The 19,955-nt window shown below is 45.5% G+C and overlaps 1 protein-coding gene across 3 annotated transcripts in view; it reads right to left on the bottom strand.

Moving 5' to 3' along the window:
* LOC147124345 (solute carrier family 28 member 3-like) overlaps positions 1-19,955 on the bottom strand; it is a 159,239-nt gene that overhangs the window by 87,632 nt on the left and 51,652 nt on the right. For all 3 annotated transcript variants that reach the window (XR_015078083.1, XM_085985264.1, XM_085985259.1), the window contains 3 exons: positions 15,826-15,903; positions 15,644-15,724; positions 14,470-14,550 (listed from right to left, as the gene is read on the bottom strand). Coding sequence is in view for 2 of the 3 variants with exons in the window: in XM_085985264.1 (XP_085841390.1) it covers positions 14,470-14,550; positions 15,644-15,724; positions 15,826-15,903 (240 nt within the window). In the remaining variant the exon portion in view is untranslated. The remainder of the gene's footprint in view (positions 1-14,469; positions 14,551-15,643; positions 15,725-15,825; positions 15,904-19,955) is intronic.

The following is a 19,955-nucleotide window of genomic DNA, read 5'->3' on the forward strand; positions in this document are numbered from 1 at the left end:
TTATGGGGAACATTGCTGACAATATAAATGAAAATAAGGAATGGCGGATATGTTGAATAATTATCTTGTGGCAGTATTTACAGACATCCCAAGGAAATTAATACTGAAACATAGACGGGAACTCACCAAAACGAATGGCCTGTAATTTGGGGTCAGCGACGAAGCAAAGGTGATCGCCGCTGGCCCCGAAGTAAGCTTCATACAACGAAGTCCGGGGGGCGGGGAGTCACTGCGCAGCCAGTGTTGGAGCAGTGAATGACTGACTGCAACTTAAGGATTTCCATGTTAGTTTGCTGTTTTTACCCATGCAAATTCCGGGCCAACGTAGGCAAATTAACAGTATTGAAGAAAATAATGGCAGTAAAGAGTGACAAATCCCCAGGTCCAGATGGTTTTCAGCCCAGGGTATTATAGGAAGTAGGTGAGAACATTGCAGATACCCTAACTATGATCTTTCAAAGTTTTCTCGATTCAGGAACCGTTCTGTTAGATTGGAAAATTGCACATGTCACTCTGCTTTTTAAGAAAGGTGGGAGGGAAACCAGGTAATTATAGACCAGATAACTTTTTTTTTTTTTTTTTTTTTAAATATTCCTTCATGGGATGTGGATGTCACAGGCAAGGCCAGCATTTATTGCCCATCCCTAATTGCCCTCGAGAAAGTGGTGGTGAGCCACCTTCTTGAACCGCTGCAGTCCTTCTGGTGAAGGTACTCCCACAGTGCTGTTAGGGAGGGAGTTCCAGGATTTTGACCCAGCAACGATGAAGGAACGACACTATATTTCCAAGTCAGGATGGTGTGTGACTTGGAAGGAACTTGCAGGTGATGGTGTTCCCATGCATCTACAGCCCTTGTCCTAGGTGGTAGAGGTCGCGGGTTTGAGAGGTGCTGTTGAAAAAGCCTTGGTGAGTTGCTGCAGTGCATCTTGTAGATGGTACACACTGCAGCCACGGTGCACCGGTGGTGGAGGGAGTATGTGTTTAAGATGGTGGATGGGGTGCCAACCAAGCGGGCTGCTTTGTCCTGGAAGGTGTCGAGCTTCGAGTGTTATTGGAGCTGCACTCATCCAGGCATGTGGAGAGTATTCCATCACACTCGTGAATTGTGTTTTGTATATGGTGGAAAGGCTTTGGGGAGTCAGGAGGTGAGACACTCACCGCGGATTGTCCAGCCTCTGACCTGCTCTTGTGGTGACAGTATTTACGTGGCTGGTCCAATATAGTCATTGCCCGGCACTTCTGTGGTACGAATGTTACTTGCCACTTTTCAGCCCAAGCCTGAATGTTGTCCAGGACTTGCTGCATGTGGGCATGGACTGCTTCATTATCTGGGGAGTTGCAAATGGAACTGAATACTGTGCAATCATCAGCGAACATCCCCACATCTGACCTTGTGATGGAGGGAAGGTCTTTGATGAAGTAGCTGAAGATGGTTGGGCCCAGAACATTGACCTGAGGAACTAATGCAGCGATGCCCTGAGGCTGAGATGATTGACCTCCAACAACCACAACCATCTTCATTTGAGCTAGGTATGACTCCAGCCAGTGGAGAGTTTTCCCCAATTCCCATTGACTTCAATTTTACTAGGACTCCTTGATGCCACATTCGGTCAAATGCTGCCTTGATGTCAAGAGCAGTCATTCTCACCTCACCTCAGGAATTCAGCTCTTCTGTCCATGTTTGGGCCAAGGCTGTAATGAGATCTGGAGCCGACTGGTCCTGGCGGATCCCAAACTGAGCATCGGTGACCAGGTTATTGCTGAGTAAATGCCGCTTGATAGCACTGTCGACGACACCTTCTATCACTTTGCTGAGAGTAGACTGATGGGGCGGTAATTGGCTGGAATGGTTTTGTCCTGCTTTTTGTGGACAGGGCATACCTGGGCAGTTTTCCACTTTGTCGGGTAGATGCCAGTGTTACAGCTGTACTGGAACAGCTTGGCTACAGGCGCGGTCAGTTCTGAAGCACGTCTTCAGCATGACAGCCAGAATATTGTCAGGGCCTGCTGTATCCAGTGTGCTCAGCCTTTCTTGATATCACATGGAGTGAATCGAATTGGCTGAACACTGGCTTCTGTGATGGTGGAGACCTCAAGAAAAGGCCGATATGGATCATCCACTCTGCACCTCTGGCTGAAGATGGTTGCAAATGCTTCAGCCTTGTCTTTTGCATTCGAATGCTGGGCTCCACCATCATTGAGTATGGGGATATTCATGGAGCCTCCTCCTCCAGTTAGTTGCTTAATTGTCCACCATTCACAACTGGATGTGGCAGGACTGCAGAGCTGATCTGATCAGTTGATTGTGGTAGCGCTCGACTCTGTCTATAGCATGCTGCTTCAACTGTTTTAGCATGCATGTAGTCCTGTGTTGCAGCTTCCCCAGGGTGGCACCTCATTTTTAGCTACGCCTGGTGCTGCTCCAGAGAAGCTCTTCTGCACTCCTCATTGAACCAGGGTTGGTCCCTTGGCTTGATGGTAATGGCACAGTGAGGGATATGCCGGCCCATGAGTTTACAGATTGTGGTGGAATACGATTCTGCTGCTGATAGAAACATAGAAGATAGGAGCAGGAGTAGGCCATTCGGCCCTTCGAGCCTGCTCCGCCATTCAATGAGATCATGGCTGATCATTGAAATTCAGTACCCTGTCCCTGCCTTCGCCCCATATCCCTTGATCCCTTTAGCCTTAAGAAATATATCCAACTCTTTCTTGAATATATTTAATGAACTGGCCTCCACCGCCCTCTGTGGCAGAGAATTTCACAGGTTCACCACTCTCTGGGTGAAGAAATTCCTCCTCATTTCAGTCCTAAATGTCCTACCCCTTATCCTGAGACTATGACCCCTGGTTCTGGACTCCCCGGCCATCGGGAACATCCTTCCAGCATCTAGTCTGTCCAGGCCTGACAGAATTTTGTAGGTTTCGATGAGATCCCCTCTCAATCTTCTAAACTCCAGTGAGTATAAGCCCAATCAACACAATCTCCCCTCATACGTCATTCCTGCCATCCCAGGTATCAGCCTGGTGAATCTTCGCTGCACTCCTTCCATGGCAAGAACGTCCTTCCTCAGATCAGGCGACCAAAACTGCACACAATACTCAAGGTGCGGTCTCACCAAGGCCCTGTACAACTGTAGCAAGACATCCTTGTTCCTGTACTCGAACCCTCTTGCTACGAAGGCCAACATACCATTTGCCTTCTTAACCGCCTGCTGCACCTGCATGCTTACCTTCAGCGACTGGTGCACAAGAACACCCAGGTCTCTTTGCACTTCCCCTTCTCCCAATCTATTGCCATTCAAATAATAATGTGCCTTCCTGTTTTTGCCACCAAAGTGGATAACCTCACATTTATCCACATTATAGTGCATTTGCCATGTTTCTGCCCAATCACCTAACCTGTCCAAATCGTACTGGAGTTTCATGACATCCTCATCGCAGCATACCCTCCCACCAAGCTTTGTGTCGTCTGCAAATTTGGAGATATTACATCTAATTCCCTCGTCCAGATCATTAATATATATTGTGAACAGCTGGGGTGCTAGGACCGATCCTTGTGGTACCCCACTAGTCACTGCCTGCCACTCGGAAAACGACCCGTTTATTCCAACTCTTTGCTTTCTGTCCGCCAACCAGTTCTCTATCCAAGTCAATACCTTGCCCCCAATCCCATGTCCCTTAATTTTGCACGATAATCTCTTATGCGGGACCTTATCGAAAGCCTTCTGAAAGTCCAAATACACCACATCCACTGGTTCTCCCTTATCTATTTTACCAGTTACATCCTCAAAAAATTCCAGTAGATTAGTCAAGCATGATTTACCTTTTGTAAATCCATGTTGACTTTGTCCGATCCTGTCACTGCTTTCCAAGTGCTCTGCTATTACATCTTTTATAATGGACTCTAGCATTTTCCCCACTACCGATGTCAGGCTTACCGGTCTATAATTCCCCGCTTTTTCTCTGCCGCCTTTTTTGAATAGTGGGGTAACATTAGCTACCCTCCAATCCATGGGTACTGTTCCAGAGTCTATCGAGTTCTGGAAGATGACCAGCAATGCATCTACTATTTCTAGGGACACTTCCTTAAGCACCCTGGGATGTAGATTATCAGGCCCTGGGGATTTATTGGCCTTCAGTCCCATCAATTTTCCTAACACCATTTCCCTACAAATACTGATTTATTTCAGTTCCACCCTTTCATCAGACCCTATGTTCCCCGGTATTTCTGGCAGGTTATTTGTGTCCTCCTTTGTGAAGACAGAACCAAAATATGTATTTAGTTGGTCTGCCATTTCTTTGTTCCCCATTATAAATTCCCCCGATTCTGACTGCAAGGGACCTACGCTTGACTTCACCAATCTTTTTCTCTTCACATATCTATAAAAGCTTTTACAGTCAGTTTTTATGTTCCCTGAAAGCTTACTCTCATATTCTATTTTCCCTTTCTTAATTAATCCCTTTGTCCTCCTTTGTTGAATCCTGAACTGCTCCCAATCCTCAGGATTATTGCTTCTTCTGGCCAATTTGTATGTCCTCTCCTTGGATCTTAGGCTATCCCTAATTTCCCTTGTTACCCACGGTTGAGTCACCTTTTTTGTTTTATTTTTGTGCCAAACTGGGATGAACAACTTCTGTAGTTCATCCATTCGGTCTTTGAACGTTTGCCATTGCCTATCCACCGTCACCCCTTCGAGTGCCATTCCCCAATCAATCCTACCCAACTCGCTCCTTAGACCATCGTAGTTTCCTTTATTTAAATTGAGGACCCTTGTTTCTGAGTCAACTACTTCATTCTCCATCTTAATGAAGAATTCTATCATATTATGATCGCTCCGACCCAAGGGGCCTCGTACAACAAGATTGCTAATTAAACCTTTCTCGTTACATAATACCCAGTCTAAGATGGCCTGATCTCTGGTTGGTTCCTCGACATATTGGTCCAGGAAACCATCCCGTAAACACTCCAGGAATTCCTCCTCCACAGTATTGTTACCAATTTGGTTAGCCCAATCTGTATGTACATTAAAGTCACCCATGATGACTGCTGTGCCCTTATTGCACGCTTCTTTAATTTCCCTTTTAATGCCATCCCCAACCTCCGCCTTACTGTTTGGAGGTCTATATACCACTCCCACTAATGTTTTTTTCCCACATCATCAGAGCTAATATCCTTCATTACAATTGTGTTAATCCCTTCTTTAACCAGTAATGCTACCCCACCTCCCTTTTCTTTTTGCCTATCTTTCCTGAATATCGAATACCCCTGGATGTTGAGTTCCCAGTCTTGGCCATCCTTGAGCCACGTTTCTGTAATCCCAACCAAATCATATTAGTTTACCTCTATTTGTGCAGCCAATTCATCCACCTTATTACAAATGCTCCTCGCATTAAGACACAAAGCCTTCAGGCTTGTTTTTTTAACGCTCTTAGACCTATTAGAATTATTATTTACTGTGGCCATGTTTGATTTAAACCGATGATTTCTCTGACTGCCACTTTTGTTTTTCTCCTTCCTATCTTTTGCTTTTATCCTGGTTTCCCTTTCCTCTGTCTCCCTGCTCAGGTTCCCAACCCCCTGCCATTTTAGTTTAAACCCTCCCCCACAGCACTAGCAAACAAACCCCCTAGGACATCGGTTCCAGCCCTGCCCAGGTGCAGACCGTCCGGTTTGAACTGGTCCCACCTCCCCCAGAACTGGTTCCAATGTCCCAGGAACTTGAATCCCTCCCCCTGGCACCATTCCTCTAGCCACGTATTCATCTGAAGTATCCTTCTATTTCTACTCTGACTAGCACGTGGCACTGGTAGCAATCCTGAGATTACTACCTTTGAGGTCCTGTTTTTTTAATTTACCTCCTAACTCCCTATATTCCGCTTTTAGGACCTCATCCCACTTTTTACCTACATCGTTGGTGCCTATATACACCACGACAACTGGCTGTTCACCCTCCCGTTCCAAGATGTTCTGCAGCCGCTCGGAGACATCCTTGACCCTTGCACCAGGGAGGCAACACACCATCCTGGAGTCTCGTTTGTGGCCGCAGAAACGCCTATCTATTCCCCTTACAATTGAATCCCCTATTACTATAGCTCTACCACTCTTTTTCCTCCCATTCTGTGCAGCAGAGCCACCCCTGGTGCCAGGAAGTTGGCTGCTGCCTTCCTCTGATAAGCCATCCCCCCAACAGTACTCAAAGTGGTGTATCTGTTGGAGAGGGGGATGGCCACAGGGGACCCCTGCACTACCTGCCTGTGCCTAGTACTCTGCCTGTTGGTCACCCGTTCCCTTTCTTCCTGTCCAACCTCTACCTGTGGTGTGTCCAACTCCCTAAACGTGCTATTCACAATGTCCCGAGCATCGTGAACGCTCCAGTATGCATCCAATCGCAGCTCCAGCGCCGTAATGTGGTCTGTCAGTAGCTGCAGCTGGGTGCACTTCCTGCACACGTAGTTGTCAGGGACACAGGAAGTGGCCCTGAGTTCCCACATATCGCAGGAGGAGCAGATCACGGGGCCGGGCTGTCCTGCCATGATTTACCCTTTAATTAATTGAGTTTAAATTAAATCAATCAATCCCACTAATTACACTACAGTTAAATAGTTTTACCAACAGTCCCCACTACACCAGAGAGACCTTAGAAACTATAAACCAGAGTTAAAGTTTAAAAAAGAGAGAAATACTCACCAACCAATCACTTACCTGCTTCCTGCTGACGTCACACTTTGATTACTTTTTACCTCTCTACCCTGCTGCTGAATTGGTATGCCTCGTTCACGGCCGCCGCTTTTAAGCTCTGCCACCGATGCTGCTCTCTCCGAGGTCCAGGTCCAGGCTCTGTGGTCGGGCCTCGTTCACTGCCGCCGCTTTTAAGCTCTGCCGCCGATGCTGCTCTCTCCCAGGTCCAGGCTCGGTAGCACCACTACTGACCAAGCTGACTCAGTCCTGAAGGACATAGCTGCCAGGCTAGGACTGCAGCAGGTGGTGAGGGAACCAACACGAGGGGAAAACCTACTTGACCTCGTCCTCACTAATCTACCTGCTTCCTGCTGACGTCACACTTTGATTACTTTTTACCTCTCTCCCCTGCTGCCTACTGCACCTCATGGATGCTCAGTTTTGAGCTGCTAGATCTGTTCTGAATCTATCCCATTTAGCACGGCGGTAGTGGGTTTCCTCAGTGTGAAGACTGGATTTCGTCTTCACAAGGACAATGCGGTGGTCACTGCTACCAATACTGTCATGGACAGATGCATCTGTGACAGGTAGATTGGTGAGGACGAGGTCAAGTAGGTTTTTCCCCTCGTGTTGGTTCTCTCACCACCTGCTGCAGTCCTAGTCTGGCAGCTATGTCCTTCAGGACTGAGCCAGCTTGGTCAGTAGTGGTGCTACCGAGCCACTCTTGGTGATGAGCATTGAGGTCCCCCACCCAGAGTACACTCTGTGCCCTTGCTACCTTCAGTGCTTCTTCCAAGTGGTGTTCAACATGGAGGAGTACAGATTCATCAGCTGAGGGAGGGCGGTAGGTGGTAATCAGCAGGAAGTTTCCTTGCCCATGCTTGACCTGAAGCCATGAGACTTCATGGGGTCCGGAGTCCATGTTGAGGACTCCCAGGGCCACTCCCTTCTGACTGTTTAGAATCATAGAGTGGCTACAGCACAGAAGGACACCATTTAGCCCGTCGAGCCCATGTCGGCTCCCTGCAAGAGCACTTCAGCTTGTTGCACTTCCCTGCCCTTTTCCCGTAGCCCTGCAAATATTTTTCCTTCATGTACTTATCCAATTCCCTTTGGAATTGTACCCATTAGTTGATATTGCGTCTCCTCGTTCTTCCTACCAAAATGTATTACTTCACACTTTTTGTGTTAAATTGCATCTGTCACGTGTCTGCCCATTTCAGCAGCCTGCCTATGTCTTCTTGAAGTCTATCAGTATCCTCCTCACTGTTCACTATACTTCCAAGTTTTGTGTCATCTGCAAATTTTAAAATTGTGCACTGTACTCCCAACTCCAAGTCATTAATATTATCAAGAAAAAGCAGTGGTCCTAGTACCAACCCCTGGGGACCACCACTGTATACCTTCCTCCAGTCTGAAAAACAACCGTTCACCACTACTCTCTGTTGCCTGTCACTTAGCCAATTTCGTATCCATGCTGCCACTGTCCCTTTTATTCCATGGGCTTCAACTTTGTTGGTAAGCCTATTATGTGGCACTTTATCAAACGCCTTTTAGAAGTCCATGTACACCACATCAACCGCATTGCCCTCATCAACCCGCTCTGTTACCTCATCAAAAAACTCAATCAAGTTAGTTAAACACAATTTGCCTTTAACAAATCCGCACTGGCTTTTCTTAATTAATCCATACTTGTCCAAATGACTTAATTTTGTCCTGGATTATTGTTTCTAAAAGCTTCCCACTACCGAGGTTAAACTGACTGGTCTGTAGTTGCTGGGTTTATCCTTACAGCCTTTTTGAACAAGGGTGTAACATTTGCAATTCTCCAGTCCTCTGGCACCAGCCCCGTATCCAAGGAGGACTGGAAGATTATGGCCAGTACCTCCCCAATTTCCTTCTTTACTTCCCTCAGCATCGTAGGATACATCCCATCCGGTCCTGGTGACTTATCTACTTTAAGGACAGCCAGCCTTTCTACTACCTCCTCATCAATTTTTATCCCATCCAGTATCTTAACTACCTTCTCTTTCACTATGACTTTATCAGCATCTTCTTCCTTGGTAAAGACAGATACAAAGTATTCATTTAGTACCTCAGCCATGCCCTCTGCCTCCATGCATAGGTCTCCATTTTGGTCCCTAATCAGCCCCACCCCTCCTCTTACTACTTATATGCCTATAGAAGACTTTGGGATTCCCTTTTATGTTAGCTGCCGATCTATTCTCATACTCTCTGTTGCTCTTATTTCCTTTTTCATTTCCCTTCTGAACTTTCTATATTCAGCCTGGTTCTCACTTATATTCTCAACCTGATATCTGCCTTAGGCCCCACGCATACCACTGTGCCACCACCGCTGGTGGGTCTGTCCTGCCGGTTGGACAGGACATACCCAGGGATGGTGATGGAAGAGTCTGGGATATTGGCTAAAAGGTATGATTCTGTGAGTATGACTATGTCAGGCTGATGCTTGACTAGTTTGTGGGACAGCTCTCCAAATTTTGGCACAAGTCCCCAGATGTTAGTGAGGAGGACTTTGCAGCGTCGACTGGGCTTAGTGTGCCGTTGTCGTGTCCGAAGCCGGTGCAGATATCAATGCCAGGTGGTCCGTCCAGTTTTATTCTTATTATTGTTTTTTGTAATGGTTTGTTACAACTGAGTGGCTTGCTAGGCCATTTCAGAGGGCACATTGCTGTGGATCTGGAGTCACATATAGGCTAGACCAGGTAAGGATGACAGATTTCCTTCCCTAAAAGGACATTAGTGAAGCAGATGGGTGCACTAATATCTGTGGTCAGAAAATTACTAGAGTGCATAATTAAGGATGGAGTGACTGAACACCTAACAGCCGATCAGAAGTGCTAACAGGGATTTGCAAAGGGTAGGCCATGCCTGATGAACCTGATTGAATTTTTTGAAGGGGTGACTAAAGTAGTGGACATGTATGGATGTTATTTATATGGATTTCCAGAAGGCATTCACTAAAGTCCCTCATAAGAGACTGTCAGCTAAAGTTGAAGCTCATTGAATTGAGGGAAAATTATTGACCTTGTTAGGAGACTATTCACTGTATTTATGAATGACTTAGATGATGGGATGGAGAGCCACATATCCAAGTTTGATGATGACACAAAGATAAGTGGCATTGTAAGCAGTGTAGATGAAAGCATAAAATTACAAAGAGATTATTAATAGATTAAGTGAATGGGAAAACTGTGGCAAATGGATTTCAATATAGGCAAGTGAGGGGTTACCCACTTTGGACCTAAAAACAATAGATCTGAGTACTTTCCAAATGGTGAAAAGCTAGAAGCAGTGGAGGTCCAACGAAGCTACAGGGTCCATTTACATAGATCATTAAAATGTCATGGACAGGTGCAAAAAATAATCAAAATGGCTAATGGTATGCTGGCCTTTATATCTAGAGGACTAGAATACAGGGGGTTAGAAGTCATGCTGCAGCTATACAAAGCACTGGTTAGACCACACCTGGAGTACTGTGTTCAATTCTGGGCACCACACCGTAGGAAGGATATATTCGCCTTAGAAGGAGTGCAGCGTAGATTTACTAGAATGATACCTGGACTCCAAGGATTAAATTACAAGGAGAGATTACACAAACTAGGGTTGTATTTCCTGAAATTTAGAAGATTAAGGAGTGATTTGATCGAAGTTTAAGATATTAAGGTGAACTGATAGGGTAGAGAGAGAGAGAAACTATTTCCGCTGGCTGGGGAGCCTCTGACTAGGGAGCCTCTGACTAGGGGGCATAGCCTAAGAACTAGAGCAAGGCCTTTCATGAGTGAAGTTAGGAAACACGTCTACATGCAAAGGGTGGTAGAAGTTTGGAACTCTTCTCCATAAATAGCAGCTGATGCTAGGTCAATTGTTAATTTTAAATCTTAGATTGATGGATATTTGTTAACCAAAGGTATTAAGGGATGTGGGGCAAAGGTGGGTATAGGGAGTTGGGTCACAGATCACAGATCCGCCATGATCTCATTGAATGACGGAACAGTTCGTAAACTGCATTCGTAATAAGGTGCATTCGTAATAAGGTGGATGAATTAGCAGCACAAAGAGAGGTAAATGAATATGATATGATTGGGATTACGGAAACATGGCTCCAGGGTGACCAAGGCTGGGAACTCAACATACAGGGGTATTCAATATTCAGGAAAGATAGGCAAAAAGGAAAAGGAGGTGGGGTAGCATTGCTGGTTAAAGAAGGGATTAACACAATTGTAATTGGCTCTGATGTGGAATCTGTATGGGTAGAACTGAAAAATACCAAGGGGCAGAAAACGTTAGTGGGAGTGATATATAGACCCCCAAACAGTAATGCGGTGGTTGGGGATGGCATTAAAAGGGAAATTAGAGATGCGTGCAATAAGGGCACAGCAGTTATCATGGGTGACTTTAATCTACATATAGATTGGGCTAACCAAATTACTAACAATATTGTGGAGGAGGAATTCCTGGACCAATATGTCGAGGAACCAACTGGAGATCAGGCCATCTTAGACTGGGTATTATGTAATGAGAAAGGATTAATTAGCAATCTTGTTGTGCGAGGCCCCTTGGGTCGGAGCGATCATAATATGATAGAATTCTTCATTAAGATGGAGAATGAAGTAGTTGACTCAGAGACTAGGGTCCTCAATTTAAATAAAGGAAACTATGATGGTATGAGGCGAGAGTTGGGTAGGATTGATTGGGGAATGTCACTCAAAGAGTTCACGGTGGATAGGCAATGGCAAACATTCAAAGATCGCATGGATCAACTACAGAATCTGTTCATCCCAGTCTGGCATAAAAAAACAAAAAAGGTGACTCAACCGTGGCTAACAAGGGAAATTAGGGCTAGCATAAGATCCAAGGAGAGGACATATAAATTGGCCAGAAAAAGCAGTACACCTGAAGATTGGGAGCAGTTTAGGATTCAGCAAAGGAGGACAAAGGGATTAATTAAGAGGGGGAAAATAGAGTATGAGAGTAAGCTTTCAGGGAACATAAAAACTGACTGTACAAGTTTTTATAGATATGTGAAGAGAAAAAGATTGGTGAAGTCAAGCGTAGGTCCCTTGCAGTCAGAATCAGGAGTAATTTATAATGGGGAACAAAGAAATGGCTGACCAATTAAATGCATACTTTGGTTCTGTCTTCACAAAGGAGGACACAAATAACCTCCCAGAGGTGTCAGGGAACATAGGGTCTAATGAGAGGGAGGAACTGAAATAAATCAGTATTTGTAGGGAAAAGGTGTTAGAGAAATTGACAGGATTGAAGGCCGATAAATCCCCAGGGCCTGATAATCTACATCCTAGGGTACTTAAGGAAGTGGCCCTAGAAATAGTAGATGCATTGCTGGTCATCTTCCAAAATTCGATAGACTCTGGAACTGTACCCATGGATTGGAGGGTAGCTAATGTTTACCACCTTTTTTGAATAGTGGGGTGAGAGAAAATGGGGAATTATAGACCGGTAAGCCTGATATCAGTAGTGGGGAAAATGCTAGAGTCTATTATAAAAGATGTAATAGCAGAGCACTTGGAAAACAGTGACAGGATCGGACAAAGTCAACATGGATTTACAAAAGGTAAATCGTGCTCGACTAATCTACTGGAACTTTTTAAGGATGTAACTGGTAAAATAGATAAGGGAGAACCAGTGGATGTGGTGTATTTGGACTTTCAGAAGGCTTTCAATAAGGTCCCGCATAAGAGATTAGCGTGTAAAGTTAAGGCACATGGGATTGGGGGCAAGGTATTGACTTGGATAGAGAACTGGTTGGCAGACAGAAAGCAAAGAGTTGGAATAAACGGGTCTTTTTCCGAGTGGCGGGCAGTGACTAGTGGGGTACCGCAGGGATCGGTCCTAGGACCCCAGCTATTCACAATATATATTAATGATTTAGACGAGGGAATTGGATGTAATATCTCCAAGTTTGCAGACGACACAAAGCTGGGTGGGAGTGTGTGCTGTAAGGACGATGCCGAGAAACTCCAGTATGATTTGGACAGGTTGGGTGACTGGGCAGAAGCATGGCAGATGCAATATAATGTGGATAAATGTGAGGTTATCCACTTTGGTGTCAAAACCAGGAAGGCAGATTATTATCTGAATGGCAATAGATTGGGAGAAGGGAAGTGCAACGAAGCCTGGGTGTCCTTGTGCACCAGTCGCTGAAGGTAAGCATGCAGGTGCAGCAGGCGGTTAAGAAGGCAAATGGTATGTTGACCTTCGTAGCGAAAGGGTTCGAGTACAGGAACAAGGATGTCTTGATGCAGTTGTACAGGGCCTTGGTGCGACCACACCTGGAGTATTGTGTGCAGTTTTGGTCACCTTATCTGAGGAAGGATGTTCTTGCCATGGAGGGAGTTCAGCGAAGATTCACCAGGCTGATACCTGGGATGGCAGGAATGACGTATGAGGAGAGATTGGGTCGATTGGGCTTATACTCGCTGGAGTTTAGAAGAATGAGCGGGGATCTCATTGAAACTTATAAAATACTAACAGGACTAGATACAGGAAGGATGTTCCCGATGGCCAGGGAGTCCAGAACCAGGGGTCACAGTCGAAGGATAAGGGGTATGCCATTTAGGACTGAGATGAGGAGGAATTTCTTCACCCAGAGAGTGGTGAACCTGTGGAATTCTCTACCACAGAAGGCAGTTGAGGCCAATTCATTAAATATATTCAAGAAGAAGTTAGATATATTTCTTAAGGCTAAAAGGATCAAGGGATATGGAGAGAAGGCAGGGACAGGGTACTGAATTTGGATGATCAGCCATGATCGCATTGAATGGCGGAGCAGGCTCGAGGGGCTGAATGGCCTACTCTTGCTCCTATCTTCTATGTTTCTATGGAACATGCTTGAGGGGCTAAATGCCCTACTCCTGTTCCTATGTTCTTAGCACTAGAAAGAGAGATTTTTTGCCCCTTGGAAACACTCATCACTTGTCCCATTAGGAGGATTAAAACTTCTATTTTTTGGGAACCAAATTGTAAATAAAATGTTTAATCCTCTTAAGGGGTTTACAATGGGGAGAAACGCCATGGGTGGTTTGTATGGGAGGTGAATGGAGCGAGAGGTAGAAGGAGGAACAGGAGGGGGAAAAACAGCTCATAAAAGTGCCGGGGAGCCTGGCCTTTGGTACTTCAAGGGGAGCCTCAATGGTAGATCAGGGGTAATAGCGAGGGTGGGGTGGGGGCAATCCAGTTGCAGTGAGTGATATCCAGTTTCAGCGGGTGGTGGGAAGAGGGGTGTGGGACGGGAGGCATGGGTGTTCAGGGTTGAGAAGAGGGCGGAGGGAAAACTTGCATTACTGAAAACACAGCTGAATATTTATTTTAAATAATATAGGTTTCTCCACTGCTTGGGAAACTCTTCCAACAAATTCTCTCATCCCTGATACGCCAGGCAGTCATCCAAATTTAGGGCACCAGAAGAGGTTGGCGATAAGCTTTGTGCCTGATCCCCTTCAGATCTGAGAAGGGCAGGCAGCAAGGCCAGGAGGGAAGCCCTCTCTGGCCTAAGGCAGAGGCTGGATTTCCAACAAGGCTCTGCCGGGAGCAGCCTGTACCAGAAGCATGGAGGAGGTATGATAATGACCTGAATTGGAAATACAAGTAGGTTCAGGTCTTTGCAGGTGGAGCACAAATCAGTTGGACGCTGTCTGCCTGGTGCCCAGGTGGAGGGAGAAGAAAACTTGGCCCTGCAATGTTTAAATCTGGAAATAACCAATCTAAACTCTACTAATCTTATCCATCTGAGTAATACTCACCTGCCCCACAAATATGTTGCCTGCTGCCACCAGTGACTCTGTGGGTGTTGTACCCATGGTAATTTGCATTATCCAGCCAATCTGAACAATGGAAAACAGTGTAAAGTATCACATGGAATATTGCTACAAAGAAATTTAAATATAGTGATATTCTTAAAAATTTGTTTTGTACTTTTTGGGAAATCAAAATATAGGTTCAAAATTGCTAGGTACCAAAGTTGCAAGGAATAAAAAGGCAAAATAAGCCAGTATCTAGCAGCTAGGTGGCACCTAGGTTGGGTTTGAAGATTGTAGGACGATGGAAAGACAGAGGGAAGAAAATAACAGTTTTAAGGTCCTAAGAAAGAGTAATTTAAGAGCTTAACTGTGGATAATTTTTGATCTGAACACAAATGGAATGTAAGGAGTAGGAAGGCCATGTAGGACAGGGTATTTGGAGTTTTGAGGAAATGAGAGAAGGAAACAGGAGCACTAATCAAATAGTGGGGATGAAAATCTTCAGCCCTTCCAGCACACTTCACGCCACAACTAACTGGAGCATCAGTTCCCAGGCGTAAAAGAGATGAAAAAGGGATGAGGAATTGTAACACCAGGGATTTCCTGGGATCCTTCAGGTGGGGTGGAGTACTTGCACCTGAAGCAGGCAAAAGCATAAGGCAGTCATGCAAATGAGATCAGAAGGATTTAACGGAGCCTTCCAACTCATTTGCCTTTTGGTACAGCAGACAGGCACCCATTAGCAAGTGTGTCCAGAAGAAGTAGGCACTAAGCCTTGAGCCCAACCCCACTCAGATCAAAGGATCTGAGCAGTCTGGGTACCATCATCCTACAAGGCCAGCTAGATGTGGATTAGAGCTGGAGACATTTTTGGTGCTTTTTTGGGAAATAGTAAGGCCTCTGCAAACAGTAGCCTTTTCCATAGCTGCAAGCCTGAGGCCTCAATAGTAGCTTGATTTACACCCCAATTCTGGCGTAGGCCTCTATCAAGGTCAGGCAGATATTCTTTTGAATACCTCATTTATGGTTCTCCCAGTGTTGAGATTATCTACATCAGTACATGACCTACCTATCAGCCCACAGGTAATGCTATGGGTTTTAGTGCATTTTCCATCTGACCAACAGAGGGCAAACAACCAAACTTTAAAATAATTGTAAAGTGTATTCACTTACATACCTTCAAAATGAGCCACTGTATACATCCAAGATAATATAATATGGAAATTACTGTACTGAAAAAAATCACTATTGGTAGAACCTAGTGATAAAGTAAAAGAAATCTGAATGTTAGCATTTAAATTGTGGCATCACCAGCTCTTTTTAGACATCACACAAATGCAAGGTGCATTTTAAACTGACCTTAAATGCAAAAAAGTGATTTGTGTATGCTTCACCAAATATAAATTTTGAACCAGCATCCGTATAATTCAAAAAAATCTGTAACATAATAATTAAATTGCGTAAATGTTTGTTCAAAAGAATATGACTAATCAAGCTTAATACATAAGAGTTGCATATCTAATATATATGACACCACAAAACAAATGCTTAAAAGAACACCATCTTCATCAAGAAATGTTTGGCAAGCCTTATTTGTTCGCTTACAAATGCATAATGTAGTGATAGAGTCTGAGTTTTACAGCACAGAAAGAGGCCCATCAAGCCCTGTCTAATCTAATCCCATTTTCCAGCACTTGGTCCGTAGCCTTGTATGCTATGGCGTTTCAAGTGCTCATCTAAATGCTTCTTGAATGTTGTGAGGGTTCCTGCCTCTACCACCCTTTCAGGCAGTGAGTTCCAGATTCCAACCACCCTCTGGGTGAAAAAGTTTTTCCTCAAATCCCCTCTAAACCTCCTGCACCTTACCTTGAAACTATGCCCCCTGGTTATTGACCCCTCTACTAAGGGGAAAAGTTCCTTTCTATCCACCCTATCTATGCCCCTCAATTTTGTACACCTCAATTGGGTCCCCCCTCAGCCGTCTCTGCTCTAAGGAAAACAACCCCAGCCTGTCCAGTCTCTCTTCATAGCTGAAACGCTCCAGCCCAAGTAACATCCTGGTGAATCTCCTCTGCACCCTCCCCAATGCAATCACATCCCTCCTATAGTGTGGCGACCAGAACTGCACACAGTATTCCAGCTGTGGCCTAACTAGCGTTTTGTACAGCTCCATCTTAACCTCTCTGCTCTTATATTCTATGCCTCGGCTAATGAAGGCAAGTATCCCATATGCCTTTTTAAACCACCTTATCTACCTGTCCTGCTGCCTTCAGGGATCTATGTACATGCACACCAAGGTCCCTCTGATCCTCTGTCCTTCCTAGGGTCCTACCATTCATTGTGTATTCCCTTGCCTTGTTAGTCCTCCCAAAAATCATCTCACACTTTTCAGGGTTAAATTCCATTTGCCACTGTTCTGCCCATCTGACCAACCCGTCTATATCGTCCTGTAGCCTGAGGCTTCCCTCCTTGCTATTTATCACTCCACCAATTTTCGTGTCATCTGCGAACTTACTGATCATACCTCCTACATTCATATCTAAATCATTAATGTACACTACAAACAGCAAAGGACCCAGCACCGATCCCTGCGATACACCACTGGACACAGGTTCCCAGTCACAAAAACAACTTTCGACCATCACCCTCTGCCTCCTGCCACTAAGCCAATTTTGGATCCAATGTGCCAAATTGCCCTGGGTCCCATGGGCTCTTACCTTCTTGACCAGTCTCCCATGTGGAACTTTGTCAAAAGCCTTACTGAAGTCCATGCAGACGACATCAACTGCACTACCCTCATCCACACACCTAGTCACCCCCTCGAAAAATTCAATCAAATTGGTTAGACATGATCTCCCCCTGACTATCCTTACCTCTCCAAGTGGAGACTAATTCTGTCCCTCAGAATTTTTTCCAATAATTTCCCTACCACTAATGTTAGGCTCACTGGCCTGTAATTCCCTGGTTTATCCCTACTACCCTTCTTGAATAATGGTACTACGTTAGCTGTTCTCCAGTCCTCTGGCACCTCCCCTATGGCCAGAGAGGTTCTGAAAATGTGCGTCAAAGCCCCTGCAATCTCCTCCCTTGCCTCACACAGCAGCCTGGGATACATCTCATCTGGGCCTGGGGATTTATCCACTTTTAAGCCCGCTAAAACCGCTAGTACCTCCTCCCTCTCAATACTAATTTGTTCAAGTATATCACAATCCCCCTGCCTGATTTCTATGCCTACATCGTCTTTCTCCATAGTGAGCACAGATGCAAAATATTAATTTAAAACCTCACCCACATCTTCCGGTTCTATACACAGATTGCCACTTTGGTTCCCAATGGGCCCTACTCTTTCCCTGGTTATCCTCTTGCCCTTAATATATTTATAAAACACCTTGGGATTTTCCTTTATTTTGCCCGCCAGTGTTTTTTCATGCCCCCTCGTCGCTCTCCCAATTTCTTTTTAAGTACCCCCCTGCACTTTCTATACTCCTCTAGGGCTTCCACTGTTTTTAGTCCTTTGTATCTGCCAAAAGCCTCCCTTTTTTTCCTAATCCATTCTTGTATATCCCTTGACATCTAGGGTTCCCTGGGCTTGTTGGTCCCACCCTTGACCTTTATGGGAACATATTGGCGTTGTACTCTCTTCTATTTCCTTTCTGAAAGACTCCCACTGCTCTGATGTGGATTTTCCTACAAGTAGCTGATCCCAATCCACTTTGGCCAGATCCTGCCTCATCATATTAAAATCAGCCTTCCCCCAATTTAGAACCTTTATTTCCAGTCCATCTTTGTCCTTTTCCTTAAATCTCACCGAATTATAGTCACCGTCACCAAAATGCTCTCCTACTGACACATCTACCACTTGCCTGGCTACATTCCCCAGAATTAGGTCCAGTACCGCCCCCTCTCTTGTAGGACTTTCTACATGCTGGCTCAAAAAGCTCTCCTGGGTGCACTTTAAGAATTCCGCACCCTCTAAGCCTTTCGCACTCTGACTATCCCAGTTAATATTGGGGAAGTTGAAATCCCCTATTATTACCCTATTATTTCTACACTTCTCTGAGATTTGCCTACATATCTGTTCCTCTATCTCCCCCTGACTATTTGGGGGCCTATAGTACACTCCCAGCAAAGTGCTTGCCCCCTTTTTGTTTTTAAGTTCTACCCATATGGCCTCATGAGGAACCTGCTAAGATATCATCCCTCCTTACTGCAGTAATTGACTCCTTGATTAATATTGCGACACCCCCTCCTCTTTTGCACCCCCCTCTGTCTCGCCTGAAGATTCTATACCCTGGAATGTTGAGCTGCCAGTCCTGCCCCTCCCTCAACCATGTCTCTGTGATGGCAACAATATCATACTCCCATGTGTTCATCAACACCTTCAATTCATCTGCCTTACTCGCAAGACTCCTTGCATTAAAATAGCCATCCAGCCTTGCCATACTCTTGTGCCGTTACATATTTGCTCTGCCTTCCAGGCCGACTTGTTTTTTCCTCTATATTTGGCTGTGCATCACCCCCTACTATAGCTCCACTCTGTATCCCATTCCCCCTGCCAAGTTGTTTAAACACCCCCCCCCTCCTGCTTTTTAATCTGCTACCTAGCTCCCTAAATTCTTGTTGCAGGACCTCATCCTCTTTCTACCTATGTCGTTGGTACCAATGTGAACCACGGCCTCTGACTGTTCGCCCTCCCTCTTCAGAATGCCCTGCAGCCGTTCAGTGACATCCTTGACCTTGAGTGAGTGTAATGGCATGTATTCATCCGATGGATGAACTGCATTTGGTGAGGGTGACTACAAGGGAGCGGCATGACATTGCATAAGGATAGGGCACTAAGGGAATCAAGGGATATGGGGATAGGGCAGGAAAGTGGAGTAATTGTAGAAGTTCAGCCATGATCTTATTGAATGGCAGAGCAAGTTTGAGGAGCCATATGGTCTTCTCCTGCTCCTACTTATGTTCTTATGATGAGTATGGGAGTGGTGGATGGATAGATGGGGGATGTGAGGAAGTGCAAAGAAAGAGAAGGATGGGTGCATCTGCAAGGTAAGTGGGTGTGGCGAGCAATGTTCATCCTAATTTTTGTTTTGGGTGCGTGGCCCCTTTAACGGACTGCGTAGCCCATTCAAAGTTTCCTGCATGCGCGAAATTTCACACTGGAAAAGCCGGTCCCGGGTTGCGTGGGACCGGGTGACAGCTGGAAAAGGCTCAGAAGGCAGAGTGAGGAGGTGGGGTGATGCGCACAGCAGGATGTAGGTGAATGTGCCACTGTACTCACCTTTCCTGACCTGCTTAGGTCATTAAAATGCTTCCTACACTCTGAATTCAGGAGCGTTGCACCACACTCCTGACCTCCTCCGCAACCTCCAATCACGCCTTCTTGGTCTCAGCTGCAGGCTTCTTCCTCCCATTGCTAGGGAAGAGTATCTCTCTCCTACTCCTCACAGTCCCCAGCAGCACATTCAGGGAGGGGTCAGTGAAACGGG

Source organism: Somniosus microcephalus, chromosome 1, assembly GCF_052327205.1.
Source record: "Somniosus microcephalus isolate GS21.2 chromosome 1, FLI_Smic_1.0, whole genome shotgun sequence".
Taxonomy (NCBI): domain Eukaryota; kingdom Metazoa; phylum Chordata; class Chondrichthyes; order Squaliformes; family Somniosidae; genus Somniosus; species Somniosus microcephalus.